The sequence below is a fragment of the Ptychodera flava genome, chromosome 21 (assembly GCF_041260155.1).
Source record: "Ptychodera flava strain L36383 chromosome 21, AS_Pfla_20210202, whole genome shotgun sequence".
NCBI lineage: Eukaryota > Metazoa > Hemichordata > Enteropneusta > Ptychoderidae > Ptychodera > Ptychodera flava.
The window spans coordinates 4270173-4283605 of record NC_091948.1 but is presented as its reverse complement, the minus strand read 5'-3'; the positions used below and the strand labels follow the sequence as shown (position 1 = coordinate 4283605).

The 13433-nt window shown below is 38.0% G+C and overlaps 1 protein-coding gene across 1 annotated transcript; it reads left to right on the top strand.

Annotated features, from left to right (window-relative positions):
• The first annotated feature begins 2310 nt into the window (after window positions 1-2310).
• LOC139121154 (beta-hexosaminidase subunit beta-like) lies at window positions 2311-13411 on the top strand. The gene is made up of 11 exons (XM_070685826.1): window positions 2311-2905; window positions 4785-4850; window positions 7088-7134; window positions 7772-7882; window positions 8495-8596; window positions 9111-9424; window positions 10178-10337; window positions 10787-10970; window positions 11728-11818; window positions 12117-12221; window positions 12922-13411. Exons 1-11 carry the CDS (start codon window positions 2440-2442, stop codon window positions 12983-12985), a joined length of 1710 nt encoding a protein of 569 aa, XP_070541927.1. The 5' UTR covers window positions 2311-2439; the 3' UTR covers window positions 12986-13411.
• Window positions 13412-13433: the final 22 nt, after the last annotated feature.

The following is a 13433-nucleotide window of genomic DNA, read 5'->3' as shown; positions in this document are numbered from 1 at the left end:
TCAACCTGAATTGCTGCAAGTCGGCAAGTTTGCTACTACTTTCCTTGCAGACTATGGATTATCAATTCATGCAAGGCTTTTCCGTTTTTGGTCACGATTAATTTGGGAAAGATGCAGGATTGTTTAGTAGTTAAATATATTCTAGAAAGAATGTAACACTCTGGATTAAAACTTACGTAGCTGTTGAGGCTTCTCATCCCAAATTGACCTACTAGGTGGCTGTATGTCGAAAAAAGGACAATTATATGCTTGAATATAAGGTAAATCTGCAAAGCAAGTTCATTTATTTGAATTTCGAGAGATAAACGGCAAAATTTCGTCATTTTGGAACTTTTTGTGCTCTCCGGCGGACCTTTTTTCTTGGGGTGCCCCAAAACGCCATCACACGGCCGAGTACTCGCCCCATACTCGCTTCTATTTCCTTGAAAGCGACAACATTTTGTGACGCGAACTTGTCACATCACTTGACACAGGGTTTTAGGCATGTTCTTGGTCCCGGTTAATTTAAGGAAGATGCCCGATAAGAGTTTTATCGAGTGCAAAAGAAATTTTAAAAAACTCTCAGACTGCACCATTACTGATACATACATCAATTCCTCGAAATTTTCGATGCGTGAGGGGGGCATCCCTTCTCGTACTCTCCCCCTTGGAGTGTTCCAACAGTTTTTACTTAGTAAAAAAAAAACAACTTGACAACACTTCACACATTGTACCAAGCTGCTCCATTGCACACATTAACTTCTCAAAACTTTCCACGCAAGATAGGGGGCACCCCATCTGACGCTTCCCTGCTCAGCCTCTCACATGTCCTCCCCCCCCCCCGAATTTTCAAATTCTGTCCAGCCAGATATCCTACTTTGACAATGCCATACGGTTAGATACTAGTTATAGCGTGAGCCTAATAGGTCTATATCTATTTTTTGTTGTATTTTTTAATTTTATTTTGTTGGTTTAACCTGAGATAACCGATGATAATCTAACAGCAGGGTAAACCAGAACTTGAACTTGAAGGTTTTTACTATTGCTGCAGTATTTTTGTAAATTTACAAATACATTCTAAGGCCAGGAAGAAAAAATAAATTGTTCATCGGAATCGCCGCTTCTACTTTGGCATATTTGGAAATTTTTTTTTTTTTGATCCCGGCAAATTCTTACTTATTTTTAGTACTGCCGCTGGTGGCGCCCTACACTGTATCGGGTTTTCGCGGGCACGGGATTTTGAATGAGACTTCATACGTGTTCGGACTTAGTTGACCGCCAACACGTTGTTGTGACGTCTGAATTTGGCGAATCACGACGCAAAGTGGGTCGATTTGGCCAGAAATTTGCTCGTTTTGTAAAGGTTAGTACATGTCACATCATGAGTATTAATTTGATCGCCAACATTCGACGTGATGGCCAACAGTTAGTTCCAGGGACGCTATTCAGTGTTTGTCCTGACATTACGTTCGGCGATTTGTTCAACAAGATCGTGACAGCAGATATAGATGGACGGTGCATCCGATTGAATGAAAATAGCATCGAAAGTATAAAAATTTACGTCAATGACAAAACACATGGTTGCGTCGATGTTAAAGTACGATCTGAATGATGACTATATAACTTCACTCCGATCACAGTACAGTGTTGCTAGACCCTTGTGTAAAATGTGTATATATAGACAGTGGTAAAGAGGCCAAAATATGGGGCCAAAGTAAAATGAAAAAAAACTCAGATGCTAGGTCCTACCAGGACAATATTAAAGGACAATACTGAATTGTTGAATTTCAGTGATTTGCTGTACATTTCAGTTTTATTCTGAGAGAATTTTGAAATGCTCAGAATATGTTGTGCAAACACTAACTGTGAATGTAATGGTCTATGTTATTGTTGGGAAATATAGTATTGAATTCAGTTACCAGTATCAGTGTTTCTTGTCTGAGATATTTCTGGTAAAAAGGGAAACAACTATCTTGCCTTGTCTGCATGTGTGCAAAAATGCCAGAGAACCGCATTTACCTTCGGCCTAAAAAAAATAAAAAAAAAAATTTTCGCTCGCCGCTCCTGGGACTTGGTCCAAAAAATCCGATGAACAAGATTTTTTTTTTCTCTGGCCTAAGGGGGAATCAGTCGAAATTTCTGTGTTAGAGAGGGGGGGTTACTCAAATTCATCATGGTTGGCGGTGGTGGGTTGCTCGAAATTTCTCCAACCCCAGGCCATAAATAATGACGGCTCCTTTATAACTTCTGATACACTGGTCACATGGGCGAGGAGTAAGTCATGTGTTTGAAGTCACATGAGTGAGGAGTATGTTACGTGTTTGATGTCACGTGAGAATTGTGAGCTGCTCGAGGTCAAACAAGCGTAGCACTGTAGTAGCAGTATTCGTTGGTCAAGGTGCAGATGTCAATAAACTTCTGCAACTGATATGATCGTTTTTAGGAAAGAGACTTGTTGCTATGGCGTTTACCGGTGAGATTTTGAAACTTCTCACTCTCTTCATTTTTTGCTGGCGGCTTCCTAGCGGCCGGAGTTACCGTGACAAACTTGGAACCGATTTTCAATGGCCCGATAACGTTAACAGTGTCATCGATGGGCAACGAGAACAACAACTCCTCTCTGATCGTCGCTGGCTTCAGTCAGAACCATCGAAGGGTGCCGTTTGGCCAAAGCCGCAGCATATGTCCACCACGCAGGAACGTATTGCCGTCAACGTGGTCAAGTTCTCCTTCAGTTACACGTCATACGCCTGTGATATTTTGACAGAAGCTTTCCTGAGGTACCAGAAAATTTTATTCGATCGACAGTGTGCAGATACACTCAACAGAATCAACAGCGCCAATGAAGTTGAACAATTGCTCGGCCTTGCGGTTACCCTTGAAAATCCTTGCGACAGATTTCCGGCGATGGATTCGAATGAAACGTGTATGTATTCACGACTACTTCTTTCTCATGTCTCCTTTCAAAACATTCTTGATGTGGAGACAGACGTCACGATCAAAAACCTGTAGTAAAGTACGTCGATTGGTAAAAAGAAAAGTGTCTTCTGGCAGCAGGTGACAAGAAAATGTTTTTCCTGAGTATAGTTTCGAGTTGAATACCTAGGTTTTATACCCACTGTTTTATCTCATTCTAAATGCACAAGATATGACGTTAACAAACATAATCACTATCAGAAAAAAACTGAAAAATGTTGGAATCAGAGAAATTAAAGTGTGACTACACCCCCTAAGTCAGTTGCCGGTCACTTACGTGAAAAACGCCTGTCACGGTTTAACGTGGATCGACACAAATGAATGAAGCCATGTTGTTTTTGCATTGGAGGGTGGGCAACACCAACAATCATAACCGTGGGGCAAGCAAACGAAAGTAAAGGTGAAAAACACTTGCAAACTATTGGTGGCGCTGTGTCATTCTGCGGTCGCCGGGTTCAATCGCCGGTCTAAGAGTTTGACAGGGTAGATCAATTTTGGAAGAGAAACAGTTAGTAAAGGGAAAGCAACTCCACACATCGTTCATATATTGGTGATTTTGCGTTTAATGTGTAGTAGTGTGTATTTTCTGTTTCACTGTCTTGTGTATAGAGCCGATTAGGCACGGAGAGACACAGCGGCTGTAATCTGCGTGTCAGTGCATACTGTACTCCAGAGTGGAGAGACTGTGTAAGACACTACGATTCTTTGACGCTATATTTTGGAAGTTTGCCAGACTTTCTTCGTCAATTGCCTCAAGTTCAACTTCAGTGGATAACTTGTGTGGTATATTTGCAGATTGTATGTTTTCCTATGTTGTCCCACTGGAAGTTTGTTCTTTCATTCTGGAAGCTAGGATATCTCATTTTGTTCTACTGTGTTCAAGGTCGTGTTCGTATTGTGTTTACTAGATTGAGAGAAAGATATATGTGATCGTCAACCTGTTTAATGTTGTTCGTTTCTGTCAAGATGCAGGAATTGTTTCTTTGTTTATAAGTTGTCTGTTGTAATCTTTGTATGAAGTCGGTGGTTGACGAGTTATTTTTGACGCTTCCTTATTAGTGTGTCGAATTTCATTCATCTTCCTTTATCTAACGGTTTGATTGGTATCTCACCGTTTTCTGATAGTGTTCTTGATCACATGCCTTAGACATAGAATGTATTTTATCCTGTGTTTTGGAAGGTGAAATTCAGATGAATTTGAGGCTGCTATGTGTATTGATTTTCATTTTGGTTTGTGCTCTTGTAATGCGACATTTTTGTTGGCGTAATATGTTTATTTTGTTCTCTATTTCTGTGCCCTCTTATGATGTTGACCCTTCTATTTATTTTGTAATTTTATGTGTAATTTTTGTGTACATTTTTAGTGTCGAGGCATGGCACAGTATTGATATGGTAACTCTCCCTTTTGAACATGTGTTGGCCTTCAAAAAGGCCGTTTAGTATTGTGATCCTTATTTTGGCCCGTGCTGTATCCAGTTATGTACGTTGTTCACAACGTTTACTGTTGCTGGAATGTTGTGTGGTTTCTTGTCGATTCATTGTACGGCCTAGGATCTTGTCTTGCTGTTTTTCACTCACCTATGTTCAGGGACGTCTTCCATCTATAGTGCAGGTCTTTTTCTGTTCGTCTTCGTGTAAGCTTATGTTATATTCGTTGTCGGAGAGAGTTGGGTTACCATTGTTGTCTCTTAATACGAAATACTAACCGTTACGTTTTTGTTATCTTGTTTGTATGGAGGGTGGTGTTGGCTCTTGTTCCGCGAATTGACCGGCGAATGACACCGACCGGCAACTGACTCAGGGGTGTACGCGTTTTCTTTCACTTTCAGATACACTGAGCGTACATTCTGGTGTTGCGACACTGAGGGCGCCGTCCATTTGGGGAGCAATCAGAGGTATTTGATCAAAGGGCAGGAGGCAGAAGTTGCAACCATGGAGGTAGTAGAAAAATGACCTGAGGGCAGCACTGCCCTCAGGGCACCTCAGAGCGGAGTAAACACAACAACAACAACATTCCACAACAACAACAACAACATTCGATGACGTCACTGCACTATGCATTATGCAACGATGTGTAAGGATAGGAACTGTATGTCTACCCTGAGGGCAGCTCAGATATATTGCTGCCCTCAGGGCAGATTGGTAGATAGGATAGGAAATTATGTCTGCCCTGAGGGCAGTTCTGATATATTACTGCCCTCAAGGCAGATTGGTTGCTACACACTAATACACTTTAAGGATAGGAAATATATGTTTGCCCTGAGGGCAGCTCTGATATATTGCTGAACTCAGGACAGATTGGTAGATATACACTATGCAATGCTGTAAGGATAGAAAATGTATGTCTGCCCTGAGGGCAGCTCTGATATATTGCTGCCCTCAGGGCAGATTGGAAGATATACACTTTGCAATACTTTAAAGGATATAGAAATTTATATCTGCCCTGAGGGCAGAAATATATCAGAGCTGCCCTCAGGGCAGACATACATTTGTTATCCTTACAGCATTGCACAGTGTATATCTATCAATCTGCCCTGGGAGCAGCAATATATCTGAGCTGCCCTCAGGGCAGTCTCCATACATTTCCTATCCATAAAGTATCACATAGTGTATATCTACCGATCTGCCCTGAGTTCAGCAATATATCAGAACTGCCCGCAGGACAGATATTTCCTATCCTGCCTGCCATTCTGCCCTGAGGGCAGCAATATCTGAGGTGCCCTCAGGGCAGACATACAGTTCCTCAGTGACTTCATTGGATGTTGTGCACATGTTTACTCCTCTCAGAACTACCCTGAGAGCAGCGCTGCCCTCAGGTCAGTTTTCAGTCGCAACTTCTGCTGCCTGCTGATGAAAGGTTCATGGTGTATGATTTTACATGCACCATCATTGCTGTGTAAAACAGTGAAACCCAACCGTGCAGTTCTTTTATCACATGAAGGAGTCAAACTCACAGAATTTTCTTCTTTTACATCAGAATTTGAAGTTTGAGTGCTTCAGGAAAATGTCATCCTCCACATTATGTAAAAGAGACTTTAAATGTTAAGATGGAGCAGCACGTTGCCAACACAGTTTTTTCGAAGGAGTATTTCTCATCTAAGATGACAAGGAAACCCCCTTATAATATATATTTTCAGAAAGCAGAGTATGTAAAATTTAGTATGGTAGCAATACTTTACTCGAAGGATGAAGGGGTGTATCTTTCTGGGTAAAAACCTGCAATTTTGGTATTAATTGTAAAAATTAGTTTGAGTAAAAAACTTGATACTATTTTCTGAAATTTATTTATCACTTGAAACAAGAGTATATGTAGAAAAAAATGACTATTTTATTTTGCATTATCTATCATCATTCACAAAACTCAAAAAAGTAATTAAAGACATGATTAGCAAAATTTAAATGCCTCTAAATTTTATTGCCAAACAAAATAGTTGATTTTATATAGTACTTAAAATACATAATGTGACAATTTCAGAAAATTTGACACAGCCAGAGTTAAATTCTTTGGAAATTTTGAAATTGGAAGAAAAGAGAAACCAAGAAATCGGGTGATTTGCATACATTTGCATAAATTAACTTCTTTATTCTGCAACTTACTGACTGCTTGACAAGCTGAAAGGTAAACCAAACCAATATTGTAATCTTGGGTTAACAAATTGAGTGAATATTTGCAAAAAAGTTATTTTTTGAGCAAATTATGCTGTGTTATTAAATTATGCTTTCAATGCCAAAGTCAAGTTTTGTTGCCTTTATAAAATACACTCCAGTTAATATTTTTCAGATTTTTGTCAAAATTTTGATACAAAACTGTAGTCATTGAAATATGATGCCCATTTGGTCCAAAATCATCAAAAAAATCACAGAAAAATTCATAAAAATTGGTAAAATGTTGCACTAAAATTATGGTTGGAAAAATACAGCACTCAAAGGGTTAGTATGTTTTTAGACATTGTATAAGTAGATGAGACCACATCGTTTCAAGTCCACATTTTGTGTCTGGTACAGTGTCCGATGTAGACAAAGACAACTTAACCAATACAAAGTTTGGTAGGATATTCGAGGAACTTTGGTGGGTGAACAGAAAAAAATATTTCTCTGGGTGGTTTTGTTATTTGCTTTGTTTATTTTACAGGATTGGAAACATTCAGTCAGTTGATCTATCAACTTGAAGATGATGAGGTACTCCCTATTCAAATTTTCTTTTTCAAATCCTAGTGTGACAACATGAACACCTGCATTTCTTTGCATTTTATAGAAATGGAACAGATATGAAATCACATCACAGTCAACAGACTATTCTCTACAAGTAATTTTTCTGTGACATTACAATCATCATTGAAGCTTTACTGACATTCAAAACCAGATTCAAAAGAAGTGAGTATGTATTTAATTGCAAAGGATCAACAACTAAATGCATACTGACCTCTTATGTATTGACAGATTTTTTAATTGTGAAGGCAGTACAATGTAAGTGTAGTCACTGAACTGCTTTGCCAAGTTATATATACATCATGTCTTAATAAAATGCATGAGCTATGTTACTTCTGAGTTCAAATCCTCCAACAGTATCATAGCACCAGTCAGTGTCAAAGTTCTTTCTTTCTTTTTCTTTTCTTTTTTGATGTGAATTATGAGGACAGCAAATAACCAATGAATCAACATGAAAATGAGAAAACCATGCATCAAAAAGCTATGACTGTTAATTGGCCTGTTGATTGTACAGCAATCTGCAAGACTACCAATTACATTTACATAAATTATTTGTGCAAAACTTTCAAGTTTACTCAAATTTTTAAAACATTTTGTTCTACTTAAGGTGTGGGTAAATGCAACAGTGATAACAGATTGGCCACGGTTTCAACATCGGGGAATACTTATAGATACAGGTCTTCACTTCATACCAACTAAAGTACTGCTCAAGAATTTGGTAAGATCAGTTTAGTTATTACATTAGTCTGTGTTATTGGTCACCATAAATTTGTATGTATTCATAAATTTGCATACATCCATATATAGCAAATTTAGTTTTTCCACAGTTACACACAGAAAGTCAGTAGTACTACAGTTTTTACTATGCTTGCTTACCAGTTGGAAATCAACTTTACCCTTTCAAATATGACCCAATTTTCTTGTTTCCATAGTTACTATTGACCTACCAACAAAGAAGTTGGTAGTGGCAGAATCCAAATTGCCATGATTTCTTAGTTGAATATGTTAGCTTTCCTTGAATTTTGTGAAGCCTGCCATAACTCAGCTGTACAAGATCACAGCCACCTGGTGAAACATGCTACGTATAGGAGGAGAGATTTCAAAAGGTAAAATAACAAGGACCAATAAACAGATCAAGGCCATATTTGTTTTACAGTCTTTACAGAGCCAGAGTAAACAATGCAGGCTGACAACCTGCCAACATCTTTGCCTGATAGTTCTGTGATGATCTTAGGCAGTTTTATTAGCATTCACCATTCTCTTGGATCAGTAGGATGGCAGACTCACTCATGTGTGTAATCAACAACTTGTATTGCTGTCAACTTTTCAGGATGCAATGGCGTACAATAAAATGAACGTTTTCCATTGGCACATCACTGAAGATGAGTCCTTTCCATATGTTAGCCGAGCTTTCCCTGAAATGAGCCAGAAGGTATGTATTTGTGTACATATGCTCTGCAGTCCATTTCATAATTAATCATCCAACTATGACATGAAATGTGTTTGTAATAGATATCAAAGACAATATAATTTTCCGAAGTTAGATTTGTTCAAGACAGAATTTTGAACATACAAATTCAGCTTCTGTCATTACATGCCGCAAACACTCATTGTAAAAGTTTTGTAATCATTCAATAGCCTTATGGTAGGAAAATAGCAAACTATTGGTGGCATAGATGAACCAAAAACTTCTGAAATGATGTTGAAGGAATATGCAAAAGATGATGGGACCAAGTAAATAACGGTCTACTCATCCTCTTATCAAAAGAACCCTGGCCTTAATAACTCCATAAACATTAACAGCATCTCATGAATATGCATTTCATTTCATCAGTAATGTCTTAAAATAATGCATGTAATATGCACAATGAATGGACAGATGTAATAAGGGATGCTGGTTGAAAATTTTGAATTATTGTTTGTCATTTTTTCATCTTTTTTAAAAGGGTGCCTTCAGTCCATACACCCATGTGTATACTCAGGAAGACATTGCCATGGTAATAGAGTATGCCAGGCTGCGTGGGATCCGAGTCGTGGTGGAATTTGACACTCCGGCACATGCTGGTTCATGGGGATTATCACATCCAGAGCTGATGACAAAGTGTTACTCTGGAGGCAAACCTGACGGCACGCTTGGCCCCATGGATCCAACCCTAGATTCCACTTACCAATTCTTGGAAAAATTCTTTAAAGAAATTGTAACAGTCTTTCCAGATGGTTGTTTACACATGGGTGGAGATGAGATTGACTTTGACTGCTGGTGAGCTAGAGTTTTGTCTTCAGTTTCATCACATCCTTTGTGGTTTTGTCAGGAAAATTCCAACAAAGTAATTAGTGATATTGCTATGGTTAGCTACACCTGTCATGCATATACTTCCTAATATGACAATTTAACCCTTTCACCACCATGGTTTGGCCCAAACCCATTGTTTTCAATTTTGATTGTGGACCTGTTTACAGAGAATTGGGGTGAACAGGTAATGCAACTGATGGTAGCGTATGTAGCTATTGGTACTGGGTATGATTGCTCTCTGTCGGTTTTACTCATTCCTTAAATACGATCAGTGACACACTACTGCTGCCTTCAGCAAATTTGAAACCTCTTATCACCAAGTTTAATTTTGCTGAATTTGATATTCAGACTGATGAAGATATATCCAATGAAGCGAAATCACTTTAGGACAATGGCTTAGGAAAACAAAGTCATCAAGTATTGGGCTTACTTCAAACCAAATTGAACCAAGCAGCTGTGAATTGTAGGCCATTGGGAGTTAGAATTACGAAATGGAGAATAACTATGAAATTATCACATAATGAGAACAGTGTTAAAGAGGCGTGCATTTGATCTTCAGTTCATCCTTTGTCAGTCATTCAAACAGAGTCAAATAAGCAAACTGTCTGCGTGATAATGAGCAGTCCATTCCAGGATTTCTTCCCATCAGATACTTCTTTCCCAGCATTCTCAGTGTCGGCATGTTTTATGCAACTTAGAATTCTTCATTTTTCTTCACAGGCAGAGCAATCCGCAGATTACAGAGTTCATGAAGAAGCAAGGATATAGCGACCACTATGAAAAACTTGAAGAATACTATTTTGATCAGTTGCTGGGAATAATTGATAATTTAAATCACAGTTTCATTCTCTGGGAAGATGTCTGGGATGATAAAGTAAAGGTACATACCATTGTTTACAAAACTTAAAGTCATGGAATTTGTTTTTTCAAACATGTCTTACTTAGAAGGCATGGTTATATTGGCTAATGATATTAATTTATGCATTATGAAATGTTCTCACAATTATCAATTGATGAAGAAAAGATAGAATAATACATATATTTGATGCATCATTTCTTTATTTAGTCTGCCAGGGAAATGAGAGCAATATTTCTGAAAAAAAGACAGCCAACATTATCAATTTTCTCTAGAATAAGACCCTGAAATACCATTAAAACAGAGAACTTGGAATGTAACTACCCTGCAATATTTCAGACACATTGCTTTGAAAATTCCTCATGACTGTTAAGTAAGAGATTACCATATCTTTCCAACATACAACATCGGAAAATCTTATGTCTTGCTGTCTGTGTAGCAAGTTTCAAATTTCATCTTGACTTTGCTCACAGATTCGCCAAGACGCCATCATTCAGTTGTGGCTTGACATTTGGCGTTTCCCCTACAAACTGGATGAGATCACATCACAGGGGTATCGGGTCATTCTGTCATCACCATGGTACCTGAACTATGTTACAGACCCGTACGATCAATTTTGGCAGCTCTACTATGAAGTTGATCCACAAAATTTTGAAGGTACAGTCATGCATGACCTATCAAGATATTTATCTCAGAATTTTAGCACATCATAAACCCTGTTAACACCAAATTTTGTTACTGCCTGAACTGTCCCCGGACTAATGTTGGATCCCTATAGAACAAAATGGGGTTACTTTTAGTTACTTTCTGCTGTATCTTTATACCATTTATCTCACTGAAACAGCCTGTTGACTTGTTACTAATACAGGATAACTGTAGCAGACCACAAATTCAATTATTAGAGGTTTGTAAATTATGACATGCTTCCTCAATAACAGTGTTTTCCATAACACTTCTGATCGAAAATTTCTGTCGCGATTTGTCATGATTTTTTGCTGATGTAGTATGCGTCATTTAGGCACACATACATGAAAAGAGCCAGTTTTTGGGTCAACAGTTTCCAAAACTAATCAGTTTATTGTTCCGACAACTCTTTACTGAGTAAGATTGAAAGCGCCATTCTAGAACATGTGAAAGAAGATGATGGCGCCATTTGAGGGCCAGACAAGTGATTGCAGATGAACTTGACAATTTTTTAGTGAGAAAAACGGATGAGGTGTGTTTACAGAACACGTGTTGACTGGCCATGTTTAGGCAACAGCGTAAATGGCCAAATTCATGCTTGGAATAGGATCACACCAAAACAGCCTGTTTTGTGAGGATATGTGTGACTGTGTACTTGTATGATTAGCTGTTACAATCATTTTGATAAACATACTGAACATAAAAGTGACAAATTACGTTTGAATTGCAGGAACCCAAGAGCAAAAGAATCTGGTGATTGGAGGAGAGGCTTGTATGTGGGCTGAATTTGTCGATGGCACAAATGTCATTCAAAGACTCTGGTAAGAGTTGCTTCAGTTGTAAAATAGCTGGATTTGTCTTTTGCCAAAACAAAAGACGATTCTTGGCAAATGAAAGAGAGTGATAAAAGGAGAGAAAAAGATACTGATTTGAACTTACTAACGTGAATGATTTGACCTCAAAAAGAGGTATAAATTAAAATTACTGGGGGTGCCATGTGCCTAGTGTGAACAAAGACCTCACAAAGCTTGTACATAGCCCCTGTAATGACATTGACCTTTATTGAGACTAAAGCTGTCAAGATTACTTTTTAACGACTTTGTCACAAACTGTTCTTAGGCCTTCAGCCAGTTTTGTTGCGGAAAGATTGTGGAGTTCAGTGGACACCAGAGATCTGGAAAATGCGGCTGCTCGAGTGAAAGAGCAAAGATGTCGAATGGTTGGGTAAGTTGTAAAACTGTGGCTTATAAGGGATGTAATCATGATGAGACTAAAGACTCAGAGCAGATATTTTCAACAGATTTAACCCTTTCACCCCTATCTCACGTACACAGATCCAAATTTGTCTTAGAATACAATTGAATCATACCCAATGTTAGTGTTGAAATGGTTAAATCAATGAAAAACAAAGATTTTCGAAGTGAGATTTCAGATAAGTCGACACTGAAGTATTGACGTACAGTATTCAAGATATTCTCCTCTGTCATATTTTGTTTGATTCTAAGCAATCATTTATGCCATTGAATATAGAATACATATAAGTGAAATACAAGATGTCTTTTTCATTCTGTATCAGGGTCTTGGTAAAAGTGGGTAGGTTGAAATACGTAACTTGATGTACATCTGTCAGGAAGCAATCTGATTAAAATCTGATGTAGTAATGGGTTGGTCTTTCACACTATCGTATTACAGTCTTTTTGTTCTGCAGTCCTCCCCTCACTATACCAGAGAAAAAAAGACTGTAATACGATAGTGTGAAAGACTGACCCATCACTACATCAGATTTTAATCAGATTGGTAAGGAAGGTACTCTTAAAGAAATGTCATTGCATGTTATAAACAAAGAGGAAATTAATACTTTGTCAATTTCTCTCTCTCACTCTCTCTCTCTCTCTCTCTCTCTCTCTCTCTCTCTCTCTCATAGTCGTGGTCTCCAGGCAGAACCTATCATAGGACCTGGATCTTGCCTGACAGAATACAACCCTTAATGTAAAGATGAAACATCTCAGTTTTTTTCATTATAAAAGGTCTCATAAAACTCTAAAATCAAAGGCAGTCATCTTTTTACTTTTTCCTCTAAAAATATTAATGCCAATAATAGTGAATGTGGTCATTTGCAAAGCATAGACCATTTTCCATTAACAACGATGGATGCCAATCAAGTTGCCAGTTACCAGTCCAAGGGAAACAGTGGTATTCTTTGTAAATAATTTCAAAACAAGGAAGTACCTATTCATTTGGGATGTTTTGAAAATCAGTTTTAATGCTTCGTTATTTGTTTTTTTACAACCACTTTTTGTCAATGAATTTAGGACATTTGATTTATATATATGAAATATTTTTATATAACAAAAAAAAATTCCTTTCCATACATTTATTCAGCTTTGTCTGAAATAAAAGTGTGTGTACCCTGATTTCCAGTGTAATTATATGGTG